At 35.0% G+C, this 20,847-nt stretch overlaps 1 protein-coding gene across 4 annotated transcripts in view; it reads right to left on the reverse strand.

Moving 5' to 3' along the window:
- The window catches only part of LOC136826186 (phospholipid-transporting ATPase VD), a 173,108-nt gene that overhangs the window by 5,435 nt on the left and 146,826 nt on the right, over positions 1 to 20,847 (reverse strand). For 2 of the 4 annotated variants that reach the window (XR_010849580.1, XR_010849581.1), the window contains exons 6-25: positions 16,797 to 16,998; positions 15,852 to 16,044; positions 14,748 to 14,896; positions 14,162 to 14,308; positions 13,782 to 13,893; positions 13,498 to 13,655; positions 12,891 to 13,103; positions 11,764 to 12,376; positions 11,518 to 11,634; positions 10,930 to 11,190; positions 10,580 to 10,737; positions 10,043 to 10,278; positions 9,408 to 9,594; positions 8,884 to 9,054; positions 8,576 to 8,699; positions 8,170 to 8,327; positions 7,732 to 7,836; positions 6,059 to 6,246; positions 5,547 to 5,681; positions 431 to 647 (exon numbers count right to left, since the gene is read on the reverse strand). Coding sequence is in view for 2 of the 4 variants with exons in the window: in XM_067083280.1 (XP_066939381.1) it covers positions 5,547 to 5,681; positions 6,059 to 6,246; positions 7,732 to 7,836; positions 8,170 to 8,327; positions 8,576 to 8,699; positions 8,884 to 9,054; positions 9,408 to 9,594; positions 10,043 to 10,278; positions 10,580 to 10,737; positions 10,930 to 11,190; positions 11,518 to 11,634; positions 11,764 to 12,376; positions 12,891 to 13,103; positions 13,498 to 13,655; positions 13,782 to 13,893; positions 14,162 to 14,308; positions 14,748 to 14,896; positions 15,852 to 16,044; positions 16,797 to 16,998 (3,627 nt within the window). In the remaining 2 variants the exon portion in view is untranslated. The remainder of the gene's footprint in view (positions 1 to 430; positions 648 to 5,546; positions 5,682 to 6,058; positions 6,247 to 7,731; positions 7,837 to 8,169; positions 8,328 to 8,575; positions 8,700 to 8,883; positions 9,055 to 9,407; positions 9,595 to 10,042; positions 10,279 to 10,579; positions 10,738 to 10,929; positions 11,191 to 11,517; positions 11,635 to 11,763; positions 12,377 to 12,890; positions 13,104 to 13,497; positions 13,656 to 13,781; positions 13,894 to 14,161; positions 14,309 to 14,747; positions 14,897 to 15,851; positions 16,045 to 16,796; positions 16,999 to 20,847) is intronic. The other 2 variants (XM_067083280.1, XM_067083366.1) reach the window with 1 other exon arrangement.

Here is a 20,847-nt window from a genome sequence, read left to right on the forward strand (position 1 = left end):
TCAGAAACCCATATACACAATGAAAAAGGAATGTATATCAACAGTATTAAAGTACTTGAGAACAGTCTCTTCAGCACCAAATGCTAACATCTATGATTACCTACTTACAGTTAATAGACAACTGTATACTGTACTGCTACAACATCAAAATACAAAATCATTACAGTAAAGAAAATCACTTATCCCTAATTTTTTTCTGAGTCAGAGAAGCTTTACAATTTAAAAAAAAAATCTAGCCTCCAATATCAAAAACAATGACTTGAAAATGGCACAATTAATGATGGGGAGTTCTAAATGACAGCATGCTAAAAAAAATCTTACAACTGTAAAATTTTTTATTCTACAGTCCTCCAAACACTACTCTTAAATTACAGTAACATTACATGGTGCTGAAGTCCTGGACCCAAAATAAAAACATGCAATGACAAACCTGTTTTCTTAGATCCGTGCCAGGAGAAAGCTCAGCGAGTATGCTTAAGACACTGTAATTCTGTTATTACTATCGTGAAAATTAAACTATTTTTAAAAGCACTGACTTGACAACAGTGATTATAATTAAAAATTATATCTTAAAAAAATCATGGAAAACAGGAAAATTACAGTGTCTAAGCAGGTTACAGAACAGTTAGGGGCCAGGTTCTCGGCGCCTGCAGCAAGATGTTTTTTTTTTTCAAGTTGTCAGCAAAGAAGGTATCATGGAATGAAGCATTTTAATACATGCAAAGAGAAAAAAAAAGTCTTGCTAAATAAAATATTAATTAACAAAACTTCAACTCGAAAAACACTATTCCAGTGAAACTATCAGAAAATGAAAAGTTATCAGTATCAAAATAAGCTAGAAGTAAATGACTCTGTGGCAAATATTAAGCTGAAAAATGGAAACAGAAGTGACAGCACACAATGAGAATTCTTTGGAGAAAAAAAGGCAGACAAGTTTTTTGAAAACCTTTAACAGAATTTAATTTAAAGTAACTAAAATTCATACTTAGTGGATTATACAAGAGGGGCAATTTCAGTTGACAGTGAAAATTTTGAAATTAACCTTTCACATACAGCTAACAAAATCTCCAAATATTCAAATTCATGCAAAATTTCTCAAAATATTTGAATCTATTATATTAGAATCTATATATATAACTGAGTAAAAATACTTAAAACAGCTGCAGCACTGACAAAATTTTATAATAACCCAAACCCCATAGACATTTGATTTATGATCTACAGTTTAACAGTGCTAAAGAACTTTGTAACTCAATTTTAACACATTAAAATACATTTTTAACTGATTTATTTTCAGCAGATTTTTAATTGGCATAAAAACATCCTACATTTGTAATTCCAAATCTCTACTTAGAACAGACTCAAGTTGTTTATCCAATTTTGTGAAGGTAAAACTACTCATAATACGGACTAAAACATTCATAAACAATAAGCCATCAAAACTAAATTACTGCGTAAAGTGAACCCCTAAAACAATTACTGAACTGCATACCAATGAATGACTTAAATAAAAGCTATACAACACTGTACATTACATGGATAAAAAAATGCTGTATATGGATACAAAAACATGCAATAAGTGGCTAACAACATTAAGTCAACACAACATATTGCCTAAAATCAACTAAACAGCATTCCATGCTTTTCTGACTTTTAAAATAAATATCCCATTCATGAATTAGCTTTATTCAGCACAGTACAAGTATGAGTGTACATTGTACAGTACATACTACATTCCACTGCCTTGCTTGAGCCAATAATTATTTTTATCCCTTGAATAAATGTGATACAGCATCACTCCATTAAAGGATTGATTCACTGAATAAAGAACTTATGCTCATCTTTTGCAATCCACCTGTGCCTTCCTCCATTTTTATTTTTTATATTATGATTCATCCCTCTTTTCATTCATATTCATTCTTCTTAAACTGTATTCACAACACCTATCCATTGGCCACTTGTTCCTAGACAGTAACCATCCTCTGAAGTCCCGAACCTCACTTAGCCAATTCAAAAAAGATGTTGAGCTGGATCTTCCCACCCACATCTGCTTATCCATTTATTCACTGGATGTACAAGGCAAGCTAGTGTAGGCTACTGTTTCAGGAAAACTAAAACATGGCCCTTTATCCTTGGTTAAATCAGAATTTATGGGACTTATTATCCAATAATATGGAGGCAATATTTTTACAATAATACAGCAGAATAGAATTTTTCATCAGTGTCTTCAACACAACACCCCTTACTTCTTTCAGTGTGCGAGTAATAAAAGAAAAAACTAGGAGATACAGTGCTAAACCCATTTTAAACTTTCAATGTCTGAACTTTCTCTTGAGATATTTGAGTCACTATAGAATTAACTACTGTACAGCTGTTCCTAAGGCAAGATAATGTGGAGGATCGGGTATTCCATGAAGGCACAAAAAGGTCCCCTAGCATAAAACTTCCTTGAAACTGGCTGAGAGAGCAAAATGTCACCAGAGGAAATAAAAAAATAATGATGCCCTTTCAGTGAGTCAAAAGTGTAACGGAACCAATGGCAACTGAAGAAAAGACAAAAGCTTTCAAGTACTAGCAAAAGACACGCAGGGAAGAGGTACACAAGAAGAAAAGAGGCCAACAGACAAGTGAAAAAGACAAAAAGATTTAGGAAGAAAGAATTTGAATCTCAACATAGCAGTGAGTGAAAGAAAAGTTTGGATGAACAAATGTAGAAAAGATATAAAATGTGCAAAGCAAAATATGAAATAGGAAACTGGATAAAAAGTAATACTGTAACAATGATGACAGACGTCTGAAATCCTACTGAATGAAGATGATATGACTAAAGAACCAATGGAGCATAACACTGAAGGGGTTAGGAAAACTCTTGGGAACATGAGAACTGGATGTTTTTAAGACCATTAGGGGATATGCCATATGCTAAAAGTAGTGGGCAAACTCGTCAAGGACAAGCTGACCAGAATATTTTAGAATGTATTAAAGGAAAAGATAGGACCCAAAGTATACAGAAAAAATAAAAACATGAGGTTTACATCACTAAGACTGAATGATAGGATAATATAATTATGATGGCTGGCTCCTCTCCCCTCCACTCGGGTAATATATAAAAGACCTGTACTTCTCAATTTAGAGAATAATATGGCATACTAAAATAAAAACTGAAGAGATTTTGAAGACTAAATACAAAATGCTGAGAGTCTGGTGGTAAAGAACTGGTTAGATGTATTACTATGAAAGTTGATCAGAGATGGGTGTCAGAAGCTGGAAAATAAGATATTGAGTGCTTGGGCATGTAAACAAAAGGGACGAGGGCCAATTAATCAGCAGCTATAGAAGCAACAGGAAAAAGGGCATAAACAAAGACCTAGATAACATGGAAACTGACCAAAATGCACGCAACAAAATATAGTGGAGAGGAATAATTTTACATATAACCCTGTAAATAAAAAACCTGAGGTAAAATGAAGGTGATGGCAATAATGAAGGCAAAGATGATGACGATGATGATGATGATGAAATGATGATGGAGATTGCAGCTCACCAAGTTTACCTATAATAAAAAATACACCAAGCCTACAGACTTCTTGATTATTACAAAAGTGTAACTTGCAGAGACCAATCACTCATATAAAGCCCACACTTGCCATATTTGAATGCCTTAGCCTCTGCAGTCTTTTTCCTAATAGACTGAAGATGACTGGTAGTACAATACTAACATACATGTGTCACCCAGACCTAAAGGTTCACACCAACTACCTGCCTCATTTTATCATGGTCTGCAGTGCTGTTCACAGCTCATCAAAATGCCTCGGATATCAAAACTTAATGACTGCCTTTCTTACTTTATGGATGTAACACACAGTTACATTTTTTCTTAGGACCATAAGCAGCAGCAGAACAGACATTACCTGCTTAAGGTAGGTAACGGCACACTTCCTCATCTTCAGTTTCCCAGACCACTTCAATTTTTTTCCATGGTTAATGGTCATTATATCTTAGTGGGAAGTTGGCCCCATCCTTAAAGATTACATTTTGTTCTACTTATATGAGGTTTCTTCTAATCTCAAACACTGCTTATTTCCATCTGTTGGAGTTAGGGGTATACTGAACTACTAATATTCCTCAACCCCTAATCTTTCCTAGACTTGCAGTTCACCTTAGGACATTCAGCAACTTGGACCTTCCCACTTACATTGTCATTCAAGCCATATTTGAATGTCAGGTTTATAATGGAAAAAAAAATTCCATACAAACCACTCAATTTTCCTCATGCCAACAATGCTATTTTTCAAAACTGTTTCATTTGAGGGAAAAAGTGTGGCAAGTGGCTGCTGTAAACCTGTGGGTCCAGGCGATGTATTTATAGCACTACCAATCTTTTTCTGTTTATGAGAGAAGACTGCATTATCTTTCACAGACCATGAATGTGAACTGTATATGACTGTACATGAGTTTGTAAAACAAAAAAAAAGAAAATTCCCAAGAACATAAGAACATACCTCTTCTCTTAATATTGCTGTGTGAAAATTTAAATTAATCATACCCTTCTCATTTTTTTACAGCATTCCATTATGAGGAAAATGTTTAGGTTTTACACAATACAATTAGTACAAACTAAAAGATGTACCAATAGCTGGTCATACAAACATGCACATATAGTGACTGCTAGGGTATTACACTAGGATGAGGTAATTTTTATCTAACACACAATGGTTTAAATCATGGTGATACACAATAAAAGACACCTATTGCCAGGAACAACTAGTTCAATATTTTCATCTTGACTAAAAAACAAAGTAAACATATGATAACGCAATGTCAAATGTAGGGTACTAAAAGCATTAACACATTATTATTCTATAGGCTATTACCTCTAATTTAATTCAGGTCAAGTCATCTAACTGAACTAGGATACTATTTATGATAAAACTAACTTTTTGATTTAAATAAAATGCAGATTTATCAAATAACTGCAAATGTATATTAGCTCAATGGGATGAAATTTAAACATCTGCAGACCATTTCTCATCAATAAAATTCACTACTCACAACCAGAGCATATTAGCTATCTTTGATTAGTAGTGCAGTATCCTAATATTATATATAGTCAATTTATATGGTTCTAGGAATAATAGGACCATTCAACTGTTATAGCCATTTTATGCTAATGATGCCTTTTAATAATTATCTCCCCATACCTAATCACCATTTAATTTTTATCATACCAAATCTCTGCTACCACTATTTACCAAATTTGTATAAATGTGCTACTGTACTATTTCATTTAATGGACTTTTGTGTCTCCCAATTATAAACTGCTTTCTCCAAGTAACTGAATTACCTCATGCACAATACTGCCACTGTAAGATGATCTATGGGAAAGAGTGAAAAAGTGAGCATACCTTATGCCTAACTGTGCTCGACTACTCTATAGGCTACACCTATTCAGTTTTGCATGCGTGAAGGTCATGCACAGTAAAGGAAATCCTGTAAACGAACGTCAAAAATCAGGGCGAGAAATACTTGGAAAGAGTAACAATTACCTGTACACAGATGAAGAAGAAGTTGATCTTGACCATGACACCACAAAGTCTTGTTTCCTTATTCCTCTCGTTTCTATCATTGTCTGCATGATTTCATTGGGATTTAAAGACCACTTTAAAGCCCGGACCACAAATCTGTAAGGCAAATACTGTTTCAGGATCCTCTCCAAGTTTTGAAATGACAAGCGAAGCTTAAAACTGCATACCAACATAGTACTAAGAAATTTAATTTTTCAATATAAAACTGTAGAAAGCTATTATACAGTACTTTGTGCTCTGTATTCATATTTCTTAAGCATGACTAAAATCTTATAAATTTAAATAGATTTACCACTTTGTCTTTCGTGGTGGGGAATTAATATGTAACACAAATGTATCTGAATGTACAAGACTGGTAACTATCTTTAGGAAATAATTTTGATACTATATGAAATTATATTAACTTTTAAAACCATATTAAAAAATCTAAAATATGGACATCTGGACATTTTATGTGACAGGATGTTCCTTACCTAGGTAAGACTGCAATGACTGACGTAAGTAAAACTGTCAGCCAGTGTAAAGGAGAAGTCATGGCATGCTCTAGTTCCCCAAACTGACTAGGGGAGCCAAACCCACCAGGGAAAAGCATGGTGTAAATTATGCCAAATACATAGAACGCTAGAAGGGAGAGTACCACTCCACCCACATGAATCACAGTCTGTAAGAATGAGTGATTAATAGCACAAAATTCAATTACAGATATCTCTTGATATGCTACTCTGCAGATACTTAAAATTATCTAAATAATGGGAAAAAGGGAACCAAAAAAAAAAAAAAAAAGAAGTAAAAATATGAATTCAGCACACATCAAACAAGTAAAAAAAGTTTTCTGTACAGCTTGTAATGCAGTATGAAACTCTCACCCACAGCCCATGAAACTCAGCAGCAGCCCATGAAACTTTCAGCCACGGCCCAGTGGTGGCCTGTGTTGTTGGCACCTATAGCAGTGCCAGATGCACGATCATGGCTAACTTTAACCGTAAATAAAATAAAAACTACTGAGGCTTGAGGGCTGCAATTTGGTATGTTTAATGATTGGTGGTTGGATGATCAACATACAACTTTTGCAGCCTCTACCTCGGTAGTTTTTAAGATCTGAGGGCAGACAGAAAAAGTGTGGATGGACAGACAAATAGCTATCTCAATAGTTTTCTTTAGCAGAAAACTAAAAACTGTCTCAGAACCTGGCAAAAATCTCGGAATGGTCTGGCATGCAAATTGCTTGAGTCATAAGCTGACCTTTGAGAGGTTCACTGCTAGCAGTTTCCAACTTAGGTACTGGAGAATTCCTACTTTTTATTTCTTTACTGCAATTAACCACCTGCACCACACGAAGGCAAGGAATCTAACACACTAAAGAATCTCCTTACTAGAATTTTAATTATCACCACCTGAATGTTGTTCATGAGAGTAATAACAGGTGAAATTTTAGTGATGTTTAATACAGCTTATGCATAATCTGCATCATTACCATTTGATTTTCAAATTTTAAAGATCCTCTTCATAAGATTTCATCCCGAAGAACCCAAGAGCAGTCAAAGTTATCCTTTACTGCATAACTTTCACTTTAAATGAAGTTTCACAATTTCAGTTTTGTGAATTAATTACTGGACTGGTTCAGTGATGTGTTTCTTTCCTCCCTCTAAACTTTCAAATTCTCACCCTATTTGCACTTATCTGATTTTTAAAAATTTTCCTTTTCTTCCATAGCTCTACATTTACAGCTAAAACTCAATTCTTTATTCACCAATGTTCTCTGACCTTTTATAGCTCTCAACTACAACTCAAATATTATGATACTTATGCATCAACTTCCTCCTCCATAAATATATAAAACTACTTGATGTAATGGAAAAATAAATATATGTTAGCATTTGAATCATACAACCAAGACACTGATTCAAACTAAATAAAAAAGGACTCATTACAGTAATGAAACTCAATTAAGGCAAACCTTTAGTGAGCTACTTGGAAAAACTGCATTGAAATACTGCATCAAGAAAGGAGACACCTTTGACTTGCAGACTTAACAACAATATACAGTACTGTCATTATATTTTTGTTTCTGTGAAACATTCCATTCATATTCTATAAAAAAATAATCTTGAGTAATAAAAAAAATAGAGACAAAGTAAATACTCACCCAAGATTTTGTTTCTATGCCAATATGAAGCAGTTGTGCAATTAATACTGAGTGGGTAATTGTCATGCCAAATTCATACATCCCAGCATCTGAATCTTCATGAAGCTAGTGGGAGAAATACTATATATTAACTACCTAGTACACAAAAAACACAAAACAAATGATTATGTAGTTTAACCATTAACAGGCAATGTTTAAAATTCAATTCTTTTCATACAGAGGCTGATGGCAATGGTAAAACCTGAAGTACTGAAGTGTAATGGAAACAAAGATGGAGTCAAAAGAGTGATGTTTATGTGTAAACAGAGTTAATGTTTATGTGTAAATAATGTTACAAAAAAACCCTCAACATCATCTGTTCCTTATCAGACTAGTAATTTTAAGAAACTTCCTTACATCTTTATTTTACACATGAAATTTTTATCGAAAAACACTTACCACAGCCCCAAAGAAAAAGATTATAACAGCTTGGTACAAAGCATCCAAAATGTTTATCCAAAAGGAATGAGGTTTGTAAAGTCGTGATTCTTGGCCTTGAGCATACAACTGTGGCTGTGATAAAAGAAGTTCCCTGGGGACGTCTCTATCATAAATACCTGTCGACAAAAAAGCAGGTTAACATTCTTGATAGACTCGACAAATCGTGACAGTTTCCTATCTGATAATCCAAGTTTATATTATTAAGTTTCCTTGAGAGTAATTTGCAGCAAATGAGTTCATTCAGTGTAGATGAACATAAGCTTAGCACTCAAACAAAACTTACCATTCTGGGTGCTTACAACAAATTTTTAACTTACAAAAATTATGTAGACATGCCAATTATGATATACTAAAATGAACTTACCAACTATTATAGGAGGGACTGATGTAAAGAGCAGGTTAAATACCATCAGGTACATCTGATCAATCATGCTACTGCCACTGTAGCCTGAATATAGCTGGTAGCAAAGCAGAACAAATACGAAAGACTGAAAAGACCAAGAAGAGTAATTATTCAATGCACCAACCATTTTTTATGAGATACTTATGACGATACAATAGACAGTATAGCAAAAATTTTAAACCAACAACACAAAAACAGACAAGTAAACCACAAATCACATTTTAGGATTCAAAAACTGGTAAAAATCATGCCGCGCTTGAGATACTTACAGCATTTTTGTAGAAGAAGTAAAGAATGATACGTGCCAACCTATCATAGCACCAATGGCCATGAACTAACAGAAGTTTCTCAAGGTGGTGGAAACGGGCAATGGCAAAGTCTGACGCCATCACAGCTTGTCTACCTTCTAAACCAGAGATGCCAATACCTACATCAGCTGTCTGCAAAGTTCAGATTGTGAAAGCGTGGGGTAGAGCTAATTTAGTGAGTTAAAGGGTTTGCGATATGGAAAGACAATGCAGTATCAATATTTCCTTAGGTTTTATTTCATTTAGATGTTTGGATGTAATTTTTTTATTTTGCCCTCCATCTGATATTTATAAAAGGTCCTGTTACAATGTGATTTGTTAGTAACAGAAAACTGAATTCTGCTGTCTCTTGTAAGAAGAATCAAGTAAAAATATTAATATTACATCAACCTTACAAAAAATTACTAAGAAAAGTATGAAGAATTTAAAGGCAAAGAGGAGGTAAAACTACTTATTTACAATACTGTTCATAGATTTCACATTACCTGAATCATGGACACATCATTAGCACCGTCGCCTACGGCAAGTGTAAGAACTTTGAGGTTATCCTTAGCACTACGAACTATCAGAGATTTCTGGAGAGGTGTAGCTCGGCAACAAAGCACAGAGCTACATTTCTGAGCAAGCAGAAGGAATGGCTTCTTCAAATTGGCTCGATGATCAAGAACAAACCTGTTAGGAAATGAAAGCATTCATTATATATGAAGACTAACTGCATAATATGAACATTACTATACACTAATTTGCTATTCACTATTTCAACAGGATTCACACTGTAATCTGTTTATAATGTTTCCCAATATCAAAACTTGTTATCAAGTTTCAATAACTGATTCCAGTTTGCAATGAGGAATACACCTAAAGGGGATGGTTTCTATTTCCACTGGAAATATTACAGTTTCATTGTAAATTTCAACAAACAGTATGTCATACTTGTAGAATACCTCATATTCTAATTTAAGTTGATTTTTCACTTTCATAAAATTTGTTCCACCATGAAGCCATCATTAACTCTTCTATACATCTCCATCATACCAATTCCTTCAAGATGTTAAGCATTTTGAAGACGTTGTCATGACTAAATTATTAAGTCAGTGAATAATAAAATTACAACACTTACACAAGTGTTCTCCCATCTATCACAAGTCCCCTATTTTTTGGGGAGTTTGAGATCCTGTGAGAATTCCCTTGAACATTAGAGAACTCAACACTTGCGCCTCTCGAAGTACCAGACATCCGTGCACCACCATTGCTTGTTGCTTGTGCCTGTAATGCTTCTTCTTGCTCAATTTGTTGCAAGAAAAATTTTATCATTCTGTCAGTTTGATCTTTTGTGCGTGCGTTCAGTTTAAGAATCTGAAAATAAAATCCTTATTACTTAATATGTAGGCACAAAATTCTTCTCAAGCACAACAGATTACAGAGTAAAACTTATGAAAAACAAAATACAAAAAATTATATCACTGAATCTCATAAAAGCCTGAGTAAAGTGGAAACAACCTTACTGTACATAAAATTAGCTTTGACTGCATAGCCATCTTTTCACATAGAACATTTTTAAATAAAAGTTGTTTATTACTGTACTACTAAAAATGCTACTTCAATGGTAATATTGTTAAAATTAACAAAAAAGTAAAGCAGAACCTCTCACACTGACCTCCATACTTGAAGCAAATAGTGAGCAAGAATAGGCAATATTGATGGCAGTTTCTTGCTTATCTCCTGTTAGAACCCACACAACAATACCAGCATCTCGTAATGCTTGGATTGTTTCAGGAACTCCTTCTTGCAATCTGTCTTCTATACCAGTGGCACCTGTACCAAATAAGAAAACATTATACACTGCATAATTTAACATAAGATATTACTTTCAAACCTACTATTACAAAAAAACAGCAATTAAAAAAAGGAGGGCATTATGACCGGATTACTGTCAAAATACTTAAATGTATTAAAATCAAATGAAACCTTCCTATGACTTTGGAATTCAGTTCACAAAACACATACCTATCAATTCAAAGTTTCTCTCAATCCGATGATATGAGTCTTGAAGCTTATGTTCACGACTAGAGAGGGCATTTTCTGCCTCTTTATGCTTCATGGCCCAGTCCTCGTACTCTGTATCAGACAGAACACGTTTGGCCATACACAACACCCGCAAACCCTTTTTGGAATAACTATTGAGTTGCTGCTGCGTGCGAAATATTCTCAACTTTGTTTTGTCATCTATGGCTCTACTTAAATTATCTAAAATAGCATTATCAGCACCTGAAAATATCCAAAATATATAAATTTGTTTTCTATTATGTAACTTCTTTTATACATGTACATATTAGCACACGTACATATTAGCACACATAATAAATATAACAGTTACCATAACACTTATGAACATTTATTTGATGAACTCTGTAAAAACAGGCAAGCCTTGTTTTTATTTATTTTTTATCCAATTATCTTACATACATAAAAGTTAGAAATTTTTAATTTCACAGTTCCCACTAGCTTCTTTTATGTTTTGGATTACTGTATTTTCTGTAATTTCAAAAATCTACAACAGCAAATATTATTACTAAGGCATGTTGTGATTTTCACCTTTACAATATAAAATCTTCTCTTGTGTCTCAGGATGACGCACTATAATAGACATCCTTTTTCTATTGGAATCAAACGGCAGAACGTGTAGCACTTCAAACTCGCACAATCCATACCCTGTGAAGTAAAATCAAAATTAGGAAATCATTTCCAAATACTGAAAATTCTGTGAGAACTTTTGAAAATGCAAACCAGTGGTATGTTCAATGACACTGGTCAGAAACATTCAAATCTAGTATTACTTGCCAGGCAACGATATCAGTACATTGTGCAGGGATCTCTTGAGCAAGCGACATCCATACTTGTAAGCTGCATCAACCAGAGCAAGTTCATCTGGACTTTCAGCTTCGTAGATTGGCTTGATATCCATAGGCGAAGGTGTCAAGGAACGAGTATCCCTTGAAAGATTGGCAGTGTACACTTGGGCTGCCTGAATATTTAGGAGAGACGGCCTTGCTGGACCCGAATTCGGTACTGAGTAGACTATTCCCATGTTGTCACTCATTTTTCCACTATTACTTGACGGATCAATAGGATTAAGCATGACGCTAACAGCTGGCGATGGCAGGAGATGATTAGGAGTTAAATTATTCAAAGGTGGATGGCGTGGGGATGATTCTGGAGTATGAGGAGGAGTGCTTCGAGGTGAAGATGCAATGGGTGAAAGTGGTCTTGACAGGGACATGATTCCTCGAAATAAACGGCTGGATCTCCAAGAGTTCGAATTCAAAGTGCTGGTTGAGGTACTAAAACTTGAATCCAAGTTAGTGTTCGTAGTGTCAAAACTTGTATTATCAGCTTCACTAACATCACAACTATTGGCACTTTCATTTGGCACTATAGTACCGCTGGCATTCATCTGAAACAATAAAAAGGCAACAAAGTGAGAACCCTACAGGGCCACTGAACTCATTTATAATTACTTAATTTCACAAAAGATAAAAATCTCAAATCTCAAATTATTTTTAAAATTTTAACACAATTTCTGTCATAGTTACTAAACCATTAAAGCCTTTAACAAAACTGAAATTGATGATGTACCATATATATTTGAATTTCAATGTTGCTGTTTTAGACATGTTCCCCTATTCAAGAGTTGACTCCCTACATTACTACATGGCCAACACTGAGATCTAAGATTTTTGGCTTAGTGGTCTAGTTGAATTATTTTAAAGCTAACCCCACATCACAAAAATTCAAGTCAAAGATAAAAAAATAATCCAGTAAAGAAACATACATCTGCACATAAGCCAACTGCCCTCCTTAACGATTCATAAATCTGAAGGTCTTACCATTATCAAAAAACCGAAAAAGTCATTTTCACATATCAAGGAACATACATTGTTAGGGCTAAGATAAAAAAAATATATTACCTCATCTCTGTGTGGATATTTTGCAACAATCACTGTGTTGCAAACTGCAAGTGTGATGAAGAAATCAAGCACTCTCTGCAAAGACTCCTTCAAAGGTGGTGTGGCAGCATTCTGTCTACTGCCAGGCTGAGTGTAAATTATCGGAAGCTCAATGGATGTCAGCTCCTGCTGAAGCTGATTGTTGAGGGTAAAAGTATCTCGCTCATTGCTTTCCTGAAATAATAAAATACCTAAGTGTAATTTTACAGTGATATACCATAACCTCAGACAACTACAGTAACATACTTTCACTTAACTTACATAATATGTGCAATATTAATTTCTTAAATACCTACTACATTAGTATCCCACAAAACAATACATATAACAGTGCAAGTTTTTAAAAAATTTACTTAATTTTGGTTCCAGTTCTATCAAATCATACTGTAAATACAGTATGGGCAGATGGACAGGCAAGAAATAAAATACAATAATCTTTTCTGTAAAAATAAAATCTTTATGATCTTTCACTGTTGTTTTGCAAACTGATATGAAAGACTTTAAAAACCTTTGAAAATGAAGACAAAGTTCGCATTTCAAATAAGCAAACATGCAAAAATAATCTTACCGCAGTTTTATTAATGATCACAGGTGTATGGCCATAATCAGTACCATTTATTGAGCAGCGCTGGAAGACCATGTTATTTTCAGTTAGCGTTCCTGTTTTGTCAGTAAAAACATACTCCACCTGGCCAAGTTCTTCTGGAATGTTTAGTGCTCGACACTCTGAAAAGTTAAAGACAATAGTAATGAACAATTATTACCTAAAATGTACAGTGTACCATGGAAAATAGCAGAGCAAATTAGAAACAAAACTTTCACTTACACAAACACATATTGATGGGGTCTTACCTATAGTTTTACCACTTTTCTTATCTTTAAATGCTTTGTCATTGTGTATGTGATATATCTGCATGAGCTTGATTATCTCTATAGTAACATACAGAGATATGGGAATGATGACCTGAAAAATATAATCAATGCATCAAATGATTTCGAAAATACAGAACTTGATTGCTGAGAACCAGCTCCTGGATATTAACAAATTTCATAAGTCCCAAGACAATTTATTTATATACTGCATAATACTGTACATAAGATGAAAAGAGAAAAACTGACACGAAACATTTGTACGAAATCGTATAAAATTAATGTCAGTTAACCTGTTCAAACAATGCTTCAAATTAGGATTTCATTATTTCTTGCAAAAAGATTAACCAGAGGAAGCTAACCTGGTATACGATAATGAAGGTCCAAAAACTGATAAACCCCACCCATATGGGGTTATTGGAGAGGTTTGTTGATTTGACAGATGGATCCAAGTTTTCAGGGGGAATAAATGGCACTTTTCCAGCTGTTGCACTCTCCTCATAATAGCTCTGAGGGCATAAATAATTAAATTCACTACCTAAGACCGAATCATTCATCCTTCTGCTTTTACAAATACAGACTTGAAATTCTGGTAGTAAAAACTTCTGCATATCAAAACAGTTCTTTTGGGGTTAACACTAATCAAGAGTGAACCCCATAACTACAGGTTAGGAATGAAATGGGTCCCAAGAATATATACTGTATTCAGAAGATACTTGAATTTGAGCAATGCATGCACATGCAATAATTTTCTCAAATGATAAATACATAAACATTTCCTAACACTAAAAGACGTTTACTCAGCGAACCAAGCCACAGAAGAAAATGCAATATAACGGTGCCCTTTATCTCAAAACTTTTTTTTTTTTATTAAAACTGTTGCCTCTAGATTGATATTACTTTTAAGCATGAAAGTAGTGCTTTAGTTTAAAGTTCACAATGATTTACCTGCCAGACACCAGATCCTATGGCGGATATGAGGCACATAATAAAGAGAATGACGACACACCAGATGACTTCTATGTTCATCCGCCTCTCTAATTTGGAGCGCTTGTACCTTGTGCCCCCATTGTTCAACATGGCCTTTGTTTCACGTCCTGGAAAGAATGGGTTAAGGAAGCAAATTATCTAAGATGATTAAGTGAAAGTTGAGCCTGAAATGGACAAAATCTATTTGCTTCACCTTAATTTGAGTGTTTATAAAACTGATACCTTCTGGAAAAACATTTATGATGGGTTAGAAGTACTGTACAGCCATCTAAGCAATTACAGAGCATTTACCTAAATCAAATGACACAGTTATTCAATTCTCGTCAAGGGCTGCAAAACCCAAGCATTCACCTTCTCTGATGAGTCAACAGTCTTTAAACTAGCATCTGAAGGAAACTTCCTATTCTTTCATAGTAACATATAAAGATCTATACAGTATGCAGTATAACTGGAAATTAATGAGTAAAATACAGATCTAGAACATTAAGAAATGTAAACATGCTTAAGACCTTGAGGGAGATTGGAAAGTCTACCACAAATGGATACATGTACAGGAAATCCAATCCACTGCTTTATTAATTAAATTTTTTTTTATTACTCAATACTTTACACCAGCTAATAAATAAAATATTACTTTTATGATGCAGATTAAGGTCAATAACTTTTCAACTAAAACTATCGGAAATATAACATTATGATCACTATGATGAACTAGATGATAAAATTTTAACACCAACAAAAATGAGTGGAAATAAAAAGTTACAATCACTATGTTCAACCAAAAATTATCAAAATTCAACAAATAATTTTTGAAAAAATTTCATCTATTAATTTTTGCTAAATCTGGTTTACAAGTACAGCATAGAAATATACTTGGGTAGATGTGATGCAATACACAACTTTGCTTAAAATAAAGAACAATCATGTAATCCAAATACTTCATATTACTAAGTGTGCAGACTGAGGTAGACTGAAGGAATGTCTTAAAAAATTTACACACACATACAAAATAGCCTTTCATTTGGATACACTAACAAACTCTGAAAACCACCTTGCACTTACCGGCATAAACCACGACGCCTTCAATGAAATCTGTGTTTCTTAAAGCACAGTCCCTGAGCAACAAGTTGTCTTTGGTGAGGGGCACCCTTTCTCCCGAAGGCAAGGGAATAGTGCCCGTGAAGTGGTATATCTTGGTGGTAGGCGCACCCACCTCCATTCGAAAGTCAAATTTCGACACTTCGAACCTATCATCCTGCGTAGGAAGGCAAGTTGTACTTGTAAGTCTGTATGTTATTGCACTAATGAAAGAATAGATAGGTGATGGTCAACACCACACATCGATATACAATGATATTGTATGAGTTTTACAAGTACTACACACACAAATATATCCCAAATAAAAGATTAACTCTACAAATACAGTTATCCACAGAAAAATTGTTTTAATTAATATTCATTATCTTCCCATACAATACATTTGGCACTGTCAATCAATACCAATAAAAAAAAAAGCCAATTTAACCTCATTTCCTGGGCACTTAACAATACCAGTTTTTAAGAAAAATAAAAAAAATGTAATTTTAAACTACAGGTACTAATTTCATTGGCACTTATGATAATCTTAATAGAAAAGAAAAATCTTGCCATCAAGAACTAACTAATTTTCTTATGAAAGAGTGCCCTTGTCCCTACCACCCCGTCCTTACACATATACTGCCCTACATCTGCAAAACTTTCGAAATTGAGATATGCCACCTATTGGGCTCGTGAAACACTAATACACAAGTTACAGCAGTTTTCGAAAAATTCTTCAATGCTTTATTTAGGGGGGTCCCATTTGCAGTATCTGCAAAATCAGTAGTAAGGCCAGGGAAAACTGCACTATCTACCATTTTTCTCAGTTTTGTATTTTTGCAGATACTACAGTCTTCCATTTTAGGGCAGTATACATGAGTGCACACAAAAACAAATTAGAAATTTGATTTATAGTGAGATCCCCCTTACCATGCCAAGCCCTTTGATACACTGCCGCTGCTTCAAGTTACTTTCTCCGTCCAGGTTGGAAGACTCAATATAGCAGATTCCATAATCGTCGGAGGAGTTGAGGACCACAATGTCTGCTGGAATGATCTCGTTGCACGACAGGTGCACTATGTCCCCGACTTGCACGTGCTTCCACTTGGTCTTGACGTACCGGCCATGGTCTCTGCAGGGTACAAAAAAAAAAGTGTGAATACTGGAGAAAGTTAATGACACTATATACAGTATTCTGAAATGTACAAAGTTTGAATACTGAAGAAAGCTGATGACATAGTATACAGTAATCCAAAAAGTAAAACAAAAGTGCAGATACTGAAGAAAGTTAATGATACACAGTATGTATACAGTATTCTAAAATATGTAAAGAAAAATGTGAATATTGGAGAAAGTTCAAGATATACAGTAAACAGTATTCTGAAATGTATAAAAAAAGTCTGAAGACTGGAGAAAGTTAATGATAAACAACAGACATTTGTATTCAATAAGGCCCTTCAATACAGCATACTTTCAGCAAGGCTGCATCAGTTCAACAAAACATGTTCAGCAGCTGTTACTTCAAAAACCACAGCTGTATGAAACAGTTTACGATTATTTAAGAAAGGAAAAGTACACAATCACAAAAATAAAAATAATAATAACTATCACTATTTTTAGATGACATACAGGAAGAAAACATCAAACAAAACACTGAAAAGTAATCCACTTCTCATCTGTTCGTCAAAAATTAACATATCGACCATAAATACAAGAAAAAAATCTCAAGACTAGCAACCCAGTTAGCCACTATTTAATTAAGGCCTGGCAGTCTCCCGAGCCACCTGGTTCTCTGGCTGCAATAAGCGACATTTGCCTGGAGCAATACAATTGGTGTAATAACCCGATTCAAGGTTAGGTGTAAATGAAATTTAGTATTTTGACTCACGTCCTCTCTTTCTTTCTCTCTCTTTCTCTCTCTCTCTCTCTCTCTCTCTCTCTCTCTCTCTCTCTCTCTCTCTCTCTCTCTCTCTCTCAATCCAAATCCATAAAGGTGACTCTTCAATCACATCTCTCTAAATCTCAGCTCAGGTCTCTCTCTCTCTCTCTGGGCTTTAGGTGACTTCACTACCCATATTGCTCAGGTCAGTGAGGTAGAGAGAGAGAGAGAGAGAGATATTGCTCTAGAGGCTAGAGAGAGAGAGAGAAAGGAGAGAGAGAGAGAGAAAGTCCAATACATTTTATAGTATTCCAACCAAACGCCCGCTTAATTAAATATAAAATTTCACGAGGCAGAACTAATTTTTAACGGTAGCCTGTATGATAAATCATGAGCTTTTTTAAACAATCAGTTTAGTTTCGTCTTCATACATACAGATTCCTGCGTTCTCCACGACCAGGATTTTCATTAAAACAATGTTTATGGCATGTTCCCATCATCTGGTTATATTTACCAATAACTATATATTTATTAATGTTTCAGTATACCAAAGGGGCCACTGACTTCAAATTCAAGCTTCCAAAGAATGTTGGTTTCAACCTCCCACCACAGACCCCACACTGCAGCAGTAACTGATCAGGATATAGAGCCTGTGACTTTTCATTGCCTGGGGGGGGGGGAGGATGCAAACCCGCGACATCTGAGTGGCTGCCACGACACTACTATACCAGTGGAGCCAGCTATGTATACGTTTACAAGTGTATTCATATGAATCAAGTTTTGAATCTGAATTTGAGTTCTGAATTAAAACCTTCCGAAAGATTAGTCGCCTTTCATTTCCAGCCATGCAAAGCTCCCACATCTCCCACTGGAATTCAGCCAACTGCCTATAAAACACAGGAAGAAGAATGTTTACCTTGACCATGGCGATACTAGAACTATATCTCCAGCATATTACTCAAGTCAAGAGGAGTCAAAACAAGTCAAACGATGATAAAACATTCAAACCTTCACTAGTTCCACCCCACAAGTCTCCAATTTTCGCTTCCTCCAATGCAGAGTGATTAATTTATAAATTTTAAGCACACATGCCAAGCGCTGGGGCAACTATGGTCATTCAGCGCTGAAACTGAAACTGACAGTGAAAAGGTGTGAAAGGTGTAACAGGAGGAAAACCTCAAAGCAGTTGCACTATGAATCAATTGTCAGGAGAAGGTGGAAGAAGATGGTAAGGAAAGAGAATATGAACGGAAGCACAGTAATAGGAATGAAAGCAGTTGCAGCTAGGGGTCGAAGGGACGTTGCAAATAACCTTAAGTAATGCCTACATTGCACCACATGAGGTGCACTGACGGCGCTATTCCCCCCTACGGAACCACCTTCATGTGTATGAGTCCCGGAATTAAATACAAACTGAAGAAAAATCATTAAAGCATGGTTTTATAATCCCAAGGGAAGCTGTGGACCAGATTAAGAGATATCCCCGTGATAAATATCGCTAATTATCATCAAATTACTTAATACCTGTAATTACTTTCGCTTCCTGACAACCTCATATTTGCATTCCAGTGATATGTCATAATTAGCCATTCTCTGAAGGCATCTTCGCATTGTTAAAACAAAATGTGTTTGCTTAATTCATTATTATATTCGTTAAGCCCTTCCTCACTTTTAATTACTGAACTAAGTGTTGCCTATTCAACTGCTTCCTTGGTGCTTCCATTTCGCCCAAGGACTCTAAAATAGTCCTAACTGCGCAAGTTCCGCAAGAATGTATTTAAATAATCTATCTTACAAACACTCACAGGTTTCTATCAAATTAAAATCATTTAAGAAATCAGTGATAAGTTCAACATACAGAGAGAAAGTTATGCAAATGAAGAACTAGACACCAAACAAGGCCTACGCGATAGGATTTTGTTTTCAAGTCACGACAGCCGAAGTGCGCCTTGCGCGAGTCGCTATATTTATGAACGCGTAGGTTTATATTCCCGTCGGAACTACTTACCTTTATGGACTGTACAAAAACTCTTGGAGAACCCTATAAAAACTTGTCTTCGGGGGTTCGTACAAAAAAAAGTTAGCTGAACTGCACAAAAAAATTTTGTTTTTGTAAACTGCACAACAAAATTTTTGTTTGTAAACTGCACAAAAAATTTCTGTGAACCGCAATACAAATTCTTGGTGAACTCTACAAAAACTTTCGTTCATGATTTGAGAAAAAAAAATCTGTCCTCGTGAGTCGTACAAAAAAACATCCTTGTAAATCGTACAAATTTTTCTTATCTGGTGTAGATGGCATTGCAACAAAAACAATTTTTATCCAATAGATAAAAAAAAGAAATAAAAAATAGGTCAGGTTACTTTCTACATGCATGGCACTTTCATTTTCTAAAGAAAATTGACCTGGATTTCCCAGTGAATCGACAGAATACTGTTACCCACAAGTTAAGTCATGCAACGGATGCGTAACATATTACTGAGAGAGAGAGAGAGAGAGAGAGAGAGAAGAAAGAGAGAGAAGAAGAAAGAAAAGAAGAAAGAAGTTATTGAACATGTTGACGACGGAACTTACATGAAGATGCCTGTTCAACCAGCTTGATCGTTTCTTAAAAGCTACGAAAGGAATTTCTGTAGTAGACTAAACGATATCAAACGGGATATACCTTGAAACATAAAAAAACTATACATTATGTCATATTGTAACATAGAACAGCTAAATTTTTACTATTTTAAAGTAATAACACTTTTCAATATAACTCCCTTTATAATAGACTTCTTACCCACGTACACATGCATACATACATACATAAAAAATGAGAGTGAATGTGTATGTAAGTCACTGGATTTTCCCGTGTGCATTCAAGCAAGTCACGTGTTAGTGTGTTCGTGCATTCGTTCGAATGCGTGACTCCAATTTATCGACGCCAGCGGATAAACCTCATTAATACAATGTCGATCTTTGACACTAAAACACTCACTCTCTCTCTCTCTCTCTCTGTGCATTATTTCTGAGACCTACGACAACATTTGTGACACCAATTCAGTCTCTCTCTCTCTCTCTCTCTCTCTCTCTCTCTCTCTCTCACTCTAGGAACCTTG

Source organism: Macrobrachium rosenbergii, chromosome 1 (assembly GCF_040412425.1).
Source record: "Macrobrachium rosenbergii isolate ZJJX-2024 chromosome 1, ASM4041242v1, whole genome shotgun sequence".
In the NCBI taxonomy this organism is placed as follows: Eukaryota; Metazoa; Arthropoda; class Malacostraca; order Decapoda; family Palaemonidae; genus Macrobrachium; species Macrobrachium rosenbergii.